The 9799-nt window shown below is 53.1% G+C and overlaps 1 protein-coding gene across 3 annotated transcripts; it reads right to left on the bottom strand.

The window, feature by feature from the left end:
- Positions 1-7168: 7168 nt before the first annotated feature.
- On the bottom strand, positions 7169-9755 carry LOC113837286 (biogenesis of lysosome-related organelles complex 1 subunit 3). Of its 3 annotated transcripts, none has more exons than XM_027430902.2 (2): positions 9449-9755; positions 7169-8050 (listed from the first exon to the last, which is right to left on the bottom strand). In XM_027430902.2, the coding sequence occupies exon 2, from the start codon at positions 8039-8041 to the stop codon at positions 7445-7447; it is 597 nt and encodes a 198-aa protein (XP_027286703.1). In that variant the 5' UTR covers positions 8042-8050; positions 9449-9755; the 3' UTR covers positions 7169-7444. The 3 variants fall into 3 exon arrangements, with proteins under 3 accessions (XP_027286703.1, XP_035305349.1, XP_027286704.1); XM_035449458.1 differs by lacking the exon at positions 9449-9755 and adding an exon at positions 9385-9438; XM_027430903.2 differs by lacking the exon at positions 9449-9755 and adding an exon at positions 9319-9424.
- Positions 9756-9799: the final 44 nt, after the last annotated feature.

Genomic DNA, 9799 nt, shown 5'->3' with positions numbered 1-9799 from the left:
TGGGTTTTGACTCCGATGGGCCCAACCCCTGCTGGGAAGAGAAATGGAAGAGGGAAGACTTTCTGCCTGGGTTTGGGGCCTGTGAGTTGAAGGCCAGCTTGGGGCATGTAGTAACATCCCATCTCAAAGAAGCAAGTCAAGGGTATAAATCAGTGGCTACACCCTTACCTCAAAACCCCCAGTGAGGGGCTGGGGGCGTGGCTCAGTGGTAGAGCCCCTGCCTAGAATCCCCCAGTGAGGGGCTGGGGGGCGTGGCTCAGTGGTAGAGCCCCTGCCTAGAATCCCCCAGTGAGGGGCTGGGGGGCGTGGCTCAGTGGTAGAGCACTTGGGTAACATCAAGGTTATTGGAGGGATCACAAAAACACCAATGGGGCAAGGGTACAGTGGGATCTGCTGTGGCCCCAAAGGAATACCGTGTACGTGATTACAGACTGGAGACCAGGGCCTGGTGAGCTGCTCGGCATACAAAGGCGCTCTCTAGCTGCCAAGTCTTACAACCTGAGTTTGATCCTTGGAATTCACAGGGCAGGAGGAGATAACCCTCACCAGATGGCCTCTGGCCTTTTGTACTATCTGTTGGAGCATCTAACAAACCAAACTACTGCCATATCCACGAGTTGGGCTGGGCAGACACAAAACATCACCACAGCTGGGTTTGTTGACTGTTGCCATTCCCTTGGGTCAGGCAGCCCCTCCCAACCAGCTGAAGGCAATTCTGCCCTAAGTGAAAGTGCCTGGGGGAGAGGCATGAGGGGTTTCATCTACACAGCCCTGAGGGTGTCATCATTCCTGATGGGTTCAGGCCTTGCGGGTGTGGCTGCTGTGGTAGCCCATCACACTGCTCTGTAAGGAAACCTCAGTCTCCGGTTCCCCTGGTGAATTTGAGCAGAATGTGCCTCAGTTTGTCGCTGGGACCCTGAGAGGGGGGAGCCATTGTTTATGACTCTCAGAAGGAAGAGATTTTAGAAACACTTCCGTGTGTGCTTGCACTAAATAAATGATCAAATATATATATATATATATATATATATATATATATATATATATTTCCTGTTCTGATCTAGAATATTCCCCCATTTGTGGGGTGGGGTATGTCATCATTTGTATCCACAGAACCCTAAGACAGTTCCATGGTGCCCTGAGCACACACATGGAATGAGGGGGTGTCCCACGTTTCAGGTCTGTGAGCGGAATCTTTGGTGTTCCACACTCGGCTGAGGCAACTATAGGCATGTACCTCAGTGCCTGGCTTTCTCTCTCTCTCTTTACATTTATTTACTAATTATGTATTGTGTGTAATACAATACATGGGTGTAATACAATACAATACAATACAGCACGTGGGTCCCAGGATGCTCTGACTCTGAGCATCAGGTTTGGCTGAGACGCCTTTACCCACCCAGCTGGCTCACTACCCCCTCCCCCACTCCTATTTTCTTTCTCATTTTAGTTTTATATAATTCCTATTTTTTAACTTCCCTATTGACCTCTGGGCTGTTTACTTTCCAAATACTTGTGGTGTTTTGAGACATCCCCTTGATTTGGATTTCCGCTGTGGTCGGAGAAAATGCTTTGTAATGTTTCGATCTCACAAACAATATCTAGCCATGACTTGCCTTTTTGCCCAGCCTTTCAACCCTACCCTTTAAATATTTGTGTTACATATTTATCTCTCTCTCTCTCTCTCTCTCTGTGTGTGTGTGTGTGTGTGTGTGTGTGTGTGTGTGTGTGTGTGTGTGCCATAGCACATCCGAAGGTCAGAGGACCAGAGCCAGCTCTCTTCCTCCACCATGTGGGATCCAGAGATGGAACTCAGGTCTGGCATGTTGTTGGGAGCCTTTTCTTACTGAACCATCTGGATGACCCGGTTTAAAAAATTTTTTTTTTCTTTTAAAGCAGGAGACAAAATAGGATATTTAGACATACCAAAGTTCAGGAACATAATTGCAGTGACAGTCATGGAATGTCACAGGAAGGCCTGGGGCAGGAGGAAGAGCCACCAGATGGGAGTGTGGATCTCCATGGGGAGAAAGAAAGCCGGTCCCCAGTCTTCGAATTATTTCGGTTTCTTTTGTACAATATTAACTATTTACCAAGAAATGTGCCTGGATGTCGGTGCCGGACCATCACCCCAGCAGCCGGCCTGAGGCAGGGGAAAGATGAGAACAGAACCTGAGCAGGGAGACTGCTCCCTGTGTGAATCAGTGTTATGTCCTCTGAGGGTCATCCCTGATCAGTTATGGATGGAGACCAGCTGCTAGATTGGTAGAACCAAGGGCCCCAGTGGGTGATTCACAAGTGTGAGGGCCTGAGTTCGAATCCTCCTGGGAAGTCCCATAAAGCTGGGCACTAGAAGACATTTGTAATTCTCCTTTGCTAAGACAGGATGCAGATACAGGAGAATTCCCAGGAATTTTTCTTGGGTCAGCTAACCTGGTGTAGACAACAGTGACCCAAGATAGAAGGTGAGGACCCAAGGCTGCCCGCTGGTCTCTAAACAGGCACTGTGGCACATGCATGCTGGAGATGAACACACAGACACACAGACACAGACACAGACACACACACACACACACACACACACACACACACACACACACACAGAGTCGTTTTTTTGTTGATTGGTTGTTTGAGACAGTTTCTCTGTAGCCCTAGAACTCATTCTGGAGACCAAGCTGGCCTGGAACTCACAGAGATCCCCCTGCCTCTGCCTCCGGAGCGCTGGGATTAAAGGTGTGCGACACCACCATTGCCTGACCACACAAAATGTTTTTTAAAAGAGCCACAGGTACAAAACCTCTAGTGAAAATAAAATGGGATCATAAAGCCTACCCGAGGGCCAGCGAAATGGCTCAGCAGGTAAAGGAGCTTGCCACCAAGCCTGATGACCTGAGTTCAGTTTGGGGACCCACGTGGTGGAAGGAGAGATTTGACTGCCACCGGTTACTTCTGACCACAGTCGTGTGCAGGTCACACACAGTACGTGTGCCCACACAGATACACTAGATAAAAAAGTGGATGTAATTTAAAAATACAGTTGTGCAAGTAGGAGCTGGAGAGCTGTTTCCATGATAAGTATGCTCGCTGCTTTTCCAGAGGATCCAAGTTTGGTTCCCAGGACCCACATCTGACTCCGTCACCTGTAGCTCCAGCACCACCGAGGGCTATACACACAGACACATAGACAGACGGACAGACACACAACCCCCTCCACACACACACACTAAATCTTTTTTAAAATGGTTTTTCAAGACAAGGTTTCTCTGTATAACAGTCCTGGCTGTCCTGGAACTTTCTTTGTAGACCAGGCTGGCCTCAAACTCACAGAGATGCACCTGCCTCTGCCTCCCGAGGGCTGGGATCAAAGGCGTGCGCCACCACCACCCGGCCAGATAATATTTTTTAAAACTAAAATAAAGCCAGGTGTGGTTTCACACACCTTTAATCTCAGCACTCAGAGGTAGGGGCAGAAGGTGCTCTGAGTTCGAGGCCAGCCTGGTCTACACAGTGAGCTCCAGGACAGCCAGAGCTACACAGAGAAACCCTGTCTCCAAAACCCAAATATGTGATGCTAAAAACAAAACAAAACAAAAGTCAGCCTGGAGCATTGGCACAGGTCTATAATCCCAGAAAACGGGAGTTCAGGGTTATCTCCAGGAAGCACCTGGGCAGCCTGGGATACATGAGACCTTGCCCACTCCTCTAGATCATCCCTAAGCTACAGATGGCAGTACTGTCCCCCACCCAAGACGATTAATTTTTGAAAAATTAGAACTGGAGAATATGAAGGGTCAGAACCAGGCTCCCCGTAGACACGCGCTGGGGTGTCACATGGAAGGGTGGCCCTCTAGGGACAGTGTAGGTTGTTACTGTTTCAGTGAATTCATCCCGTGTTCTCAGGACTTCCAACAGAGGGCGGCAGAGAGCCAGGGAGAGGACCCGCTAGCTGGGAACAGCGTCCCACATTAAGGATAGTGTAACTGGGGACTGGCTTAATCACACCTCGGAATCTACAGGACACGCTTAACAGTGTTCACTGTGCAAGCGAGACAAGCTGGGTCACTCCAGCCATCCAGAAGAGACAGGCTCAGGGACACTGTGCCCACGCAGGAGACTGGCACGGGGCTGCCGCCCGCATGGACAAGGGATACCCATCTATGGGGCTAGAGCTCCAAGGGTCAGGTGAAGTCGGCCTGCACTTTGTTCGTTCTCTTGCTCTGGAGAAGGGGGAGGGTGTCGACCCTCAGCCCCACCCCTGTCCCCACCTACTCACCCGTCTCTCCCCTAGTTGAAGCTACATTCCTGCATCAGTTATAGATTCTGCCTGATGGCTGGTTCACCCCCAACTTGGACCCAGGTCCTGGTTGGAGATACTGCTCACCTCTATTCTATTTCTCTCTCTCTCTCCCTCTCTCTCTCTCTCTCTCTCTCTCTCTCTCTCTCTCTCTCTCTCTCTGTGTGTGTGTGTGTGTGTGTGTGTGTGTGTGTGTGTGTGTGTGCACGCAGTATGTATGCCAGAGTAGGTTGCTGGGTGTCCTCTTCTGTTACACCCCCACCCCACCCCGGCCCTTTGCCTTACTGCTTTGAGACAGGGTCCCCACTGAACCGGAAGCTTGCCTTTTCTGCTCGGCTGGCTGGCCAGCAAATTCACGGGATCCTCCTCACCACCAGTGTTATGGTTACAGGCATGCACAGCTATGCCTAGCTTTGTTTTTGTTTTTCCAGATGCGGTTTTTCTTGCTGTCCTGGAACTCACTCTGGAGACCAGGCTGGCCTAGATCCTCCTGCCTCTGCCTCCCAAGTGCTGGGATTAAAGGTGTGCGCCGCCACCGCCCTGCTATGCCTAACTTTTTACTTGTGTGCTGGAACCCAGATTTGCATACTTCCAAAGCAAGTGCTCTTATAGCCACTGAGCCATTTTCTCAGCCCGTTCCCCCTCCCCCGCCTCTGTTCTTGACCAACTGAGCACCGGGTTTTCCCCTACCTCCTGGAGTGGTGTTTCAGACCTATAACCCGGGACTTGGACTGCTGAGAGTTTGTAGTCGGTGTGACTCCACAGAGCAAAGTCACCTTAGGCAGCTGTCCCCGCCCAGGCCTTTAATCCCAACACTCGGGAGGCAGAGGCAGGCGGATCTCTGTGAGTTTGAGACCAGCCTGGTCTACAAGAGCGAGTGCCAGGACAGCTTCCAAAGCTACAGAGAAACCCTGTCTTGAAAATCAAAATAAAACAAAAGATTAAAATAAATTTTCCTTTGAACAAAAACTTATCCGTGTATGTATTATGATCGAGCATAAATACAGGTGGCACAGCATGTGTGTGGAGAAGAGGGCAAGTTTTAGAGGCTGGTTCTCTCCCTCTATGGGTCCTTAGGTTCGGACTCAAGTCATCAGCCTTGCTGGTTGCCACCTTATCCTGTGAGCCACCCGCCAGCCCTGAACCTTTCCTCTTTATACGTTGTTTTTTAGGGATAGTTTGTCAGTAATACAAAGCTAAGATCATGCTGTCTTATGACCCAGGACTTTTGCAAGTGCTGTTCTGGGGCCTGCTGAAAGGTTCAGGCATGATGCTGGCCTGCCCCTGTTACCTGGTGGAGCAGGCAGTACCCTGGTCAGCTCAGGGTTCCATGAGAACTGAGTCTGCACGCAGGTGCAGAGGACCCCTTTAAAAGACAGACCCCTGCCCATTTACGCTCTCTCTACTCTTCTCTTCTCTGTCTGCTTCTGCTTCTCTTCTCTCTCTTTAAGGTGACCGGCCATGGCGGTCAGCCATTTACCCTGTTTCTCTTCTCTCTTAGTCTCTCTACTCTGCCGGGGCCTATAATAAACTGGTTAATATGTCTAATAATCTTAGTCTTATGTCTCATCTGCCCCTTTTTCTTTGTATCTAATTTAAACAAAAATCTAACACCTGCAGCGTCTTTTCAATCCGCTCCCATTTCACCCACCTCTAGGGCCATCACCTCACTTCCCTGGGGAGGTCAGAGAATCACCCTCTCCCAAGATGGGGCCAGCTGGAGCCCATCACCCCTCCTCAAAGTGTATGCCGTTCCTTAGGATTCTAATCACAGTGCCAAAAACTAAAAAATAAACCGATCCCTAGAATTATTCACGTCTATCCTACCCCAGCTCAGGCACCCCTAAAAGAATTTAATATACTAATTTAATATACTATCAATGCAAAAATGGAGACCCTTGGTTTTCTTTGTCTGCCTGTATGTCTGTGTGAGGATTCCAGATCACTAAGAACTGGAGTCACAGTTGTGAGCTGCTATGTGGGTGCTGGGAATTGAAGCCGGATCCTCTGGAAGAACAGCCAGTGCGCTTAACCGCTGAGCCATGTCTCCATCTCTGGGCTCTGATTTTCTAAGAGCTCTGCCTTGAAATCTTTATTGGTGTGTATGGTAATGTGCATACAGAGTACAGGTACCTATGGATGCCAGAAGGAGACACTGGATAAACGGAGTGGAGGGTACAGTTGGCTACAGTTGTCTGTGAGCTGCCAAGAGGGTGTCGGGATCCGACCTGGGGACTTCTCCAAGGGCTGTCAGTGCTTCTGACCATCTCTCTCCAGGCCCCAAGGCCACCTGAAACAGGCTAGGCCGGTGCCTGTGGGACCCTTCTCTGGAGAAATCACCATTGCACTCACTGTCGGCTCTGGAGGAAGGCAGTGGAACTGACTTCCTGGGGAAATGCCTTGTCAGTCAGAGAATGTCCCTCCCACCTCTCCATCCTAGGAGTCAGCTTGGGACCAGGCGATAAGACAAAGGGATTGAATGTTTCTAGGGCCAAGAGAGGGCAAAGCCAGGACCCAAACAAGCACAAAACGGAACTGTTGTCCTCAGTGCCCAGAGAGGTCAGAAACCCATGTCCTTTTAGCATCCAGAAACCAACACAGTGAGTGGTAGGTAGTCATTCGTGCCTTATAGTGGCAAAAAACACCAGGGGGCGTTGCCGCGGACCACAGGGTCTGATGGGTGTCACAGGGTGACCTCCTAGGTCTAGCTTGGTTCCTGCATCCCGCCACAGTGGTCTGTGGGGCCTGTGGGGCGTGTAGGAAGGTCTCCTTGGGTCAGGAGTGACCATCATTTGGGAATGTAAACTAGAGGGAGCCCTCTCCCTTCTCCAGCCTGGATGCAGGGCGGTTCCACAAAAGAAATCACAGCACAGCCCAAGAGTAAAGCGTGATTTTAGGAAACAGACCAGAGCTGATGTCCACAAAAAAACCTGGACCGAGATTTGGAGGTGGAGAATCCCAGAATTGTGCTAAGAATAAATAAAATCGAGGCAAACCAATGAAGATGCCAGGCCTCGCCTCCTGTTGGCACAAACCAAAGGATGCCTGCGCATCCCACCCACCCACCCCCGCGGTGATCCGAGATCAAAGACAGAATCAGGCGGGAGGTGGGGAGGGACTGGGGACACGACGACAACACAGGGTGTCAGCCTAAGCTCTCGGTCCCGGGTCCTGCTCCGGCTCCATGCCCGGCACCCCTCGGATGTCCGGCAGCAGGCGACAGCCAGCCACGATGTCCAGGCGCTCGGCGAGCGCACAGAGGTCCCCGCGAGCCAGGCGCACGCTGTGGGCGGCCGCCAAGCCCGTGGCTTGTGCAGCCGCCAGCCTCCCGGCCAGGGCGGCCACATCGCGGCCCGCACGGCGGTACACGCTGCTCACCGCGGCCGCCACGTCGTGGTCCAGGCGCGTGTGGCTCTCGGCCAGGCGGAGCTGCAGGAGCGAGCGCGCGGGCGCCACGGCCGGGGTCTCCTCGGCGCCCCACGTCTCCGGCGCCGCCTCGCGCTGCACCACGAGCGGGGGCAGGTCTCCCGGCGCCGCCGCGGGCTCCGACTCCGCTTCCGAGTCGGTCTCGGCTGCCTCCCCGGCCACTCGGAGCCCCGTGGGGCGGCCGCGCGTCGGGCCCGAGGGACCCAGGTAGAGCTCCTCCTCTTCCGACGACGAGGACGCAGACGGCTCCGAGTCGGTCTCCGCCGCTTCCCCGGGCACCACCGTCCCCGATCTCCGCCGCCGACCCCGGGACGACGCCATGGAGCGCAGCTTGGGGAAGAGGAGCGCGCGGACGTGAGGTCGGGAAAGAGGGAGTGACACCCCCAGCCAGTGCCACCCCAGCCAGTGCCACCCCAGCCACTGCCACTGCCACCCCCAGCCAGTGTCACCCCCAGCCAGTGCCACCCCCCAGCCAGTGCCACCCCCACTCCCAGCCATTGTCACCCGCAGCCAGTGTCACTGCCACCCCCACTCCCGGCCAGTGCCACCCCCGGCTCGGTCTCCGCGTCCCCCGGCTCGGTCTCGCGTCCCCGGGCGCGCACACATGGGCTGGACCCCCCCCCCCCGTCACTCGGACGCACTCAGGGTGTGGGGGGCTGAGCTTTAGAACCAGGTCCCGTGGGGGAGGCAAAGCTGCTGCAGCCACGCCCGGCGCCGCGGGTTCCACAAGTTGTCCAGTGACATCCGAGTGCGCAGACGCACACGATAAATAAATAAATCAGTCAATATAAAGCAAGAACGCCCGGCGCTGATGGCGCACACCTTTAGTCCCAGCACTCGGGAGGCAGAGGTAGGCGGATCTCTGTGAGTTCGAGGCCAGCCTGGTCTCCAGAGCGAGTGCCAGGATAGGCTCCAAAGCTACACAGAGAAACCCTGTCTCGAAAAACCAAAAAAAAAAAAAAAAAAAAAAAAAAAAATTACCCAAGTGCACACCTTTAATCCCAGCACTCTGAAGGCAGAGGCAGGTGCATCTCTGAATTTGAGGCCAGCCTGGTCTACAAAGTGAGTTAGTTGCGGGACAGCCAGGGCTACACAGAGAAACCCTATCTTGAAAAACAAAAAACAAAACAACGGGCGCTCTGGAGGCAGAGGCAGGAGGATCACTGTGAGTTAGAGACCAGCCTGGTCTATACAGTGAGTTGCAGGACAGCCTCCAAAGCCACAGAGAAAGACTGTCTCAAAAAAATTAATAATAATAATAGGGGCTGGAGGGATGGCTCAGAGGTTAAGAGCACCGGCTGCTCTTCCAGAGGTCCTGAGTTCAATTCCCAGCAACCACACGGTGGCTCACAGCCATCCGTTATGAGATCTGGTGCCCTCTTCTGGTGTGCAGATATACATGGAAGTAGCATGTTGTATACATAATAAATAAATAAAATATTATAAATTAAAATATTAAATATTAAAATAATGGCGCCTTTGATCCCAGCACTCGGGAGGCAGAGGCAGGAGGATCTCTGTGAGTTCGGGGCCAGCCTGGTCTACGCAGTGAGACCCTGAAACCGAGAGTTCCCGGAGTCCCCCAGCACAAACCGCACCCTGCCCGTCCCCCAGGCCAGCTCGCCCAGGCCAGCTCGCGGGCCGCACAGACGCCAGGCGTTCACCCGAAAGGACGGCCGCCCAGGGGGACACCAAAGGGGAAGGACATCAACGCCCGCAGGGCCCTACCAGATCGCCGGAGCGCCGAACCGAGGGACCCGTCGCCTGGCGGAAGTGACTCCGCGTGGAGTCACGTGGGTGGACATCCGGCCAATAGGAAAGCGGTTAGACAAGCCGCTTCCGCGTTGCGTTTTTTTGTGTGAATTTTGGAAAAATCTATAGGGCACATGGTTTTGTTTGTTTCTTGGGATTTTTTTATTTGTTTGTTTTTGTTTTTAAATTAGGACCGTCACCCGAATCTGAGACTCGGCCAATGGGAATGTGCAAAGACCCGGAAGGAGCGAGGGACGCGAAGTGAGGGCGGAAGTGAGTTTAGCGTGCGCGGCCGGCGGAGGGACTCGGGGCCCCGCCCCCTCCCTC

Source organism: Cricetulus griseus, chromosome 9 (assembly GCF_003668045.3).
Source record: "Cricetulus griseus strain 17A/GY chromosome 9, alternate assembly CriGri-PICRH-1.0, whole genome shotgun sequence".
Lineage (NCBI taxonomy): Eukaryota > Metazoa > Chordata > Mammalia > Rodentia > Cricetidae > Cricetulus > Cricetulus griseus.
The sequence above is the reverse complement of the archived record's forward strand: the minus strand, read 5'-3'. Positions and strand labels throughout refer to the sequence as shown.

Bases quoted from the DNA above. Each gene is read 5' to 3' on its own strand.
- LOC113837286 (XM_027430902.2), bottom strand. From the start codon at position 8,041: ATGGCGTCGTCCCGGGGTCGGCGGCGGAGATCGGGGACGGTGGTGCCC.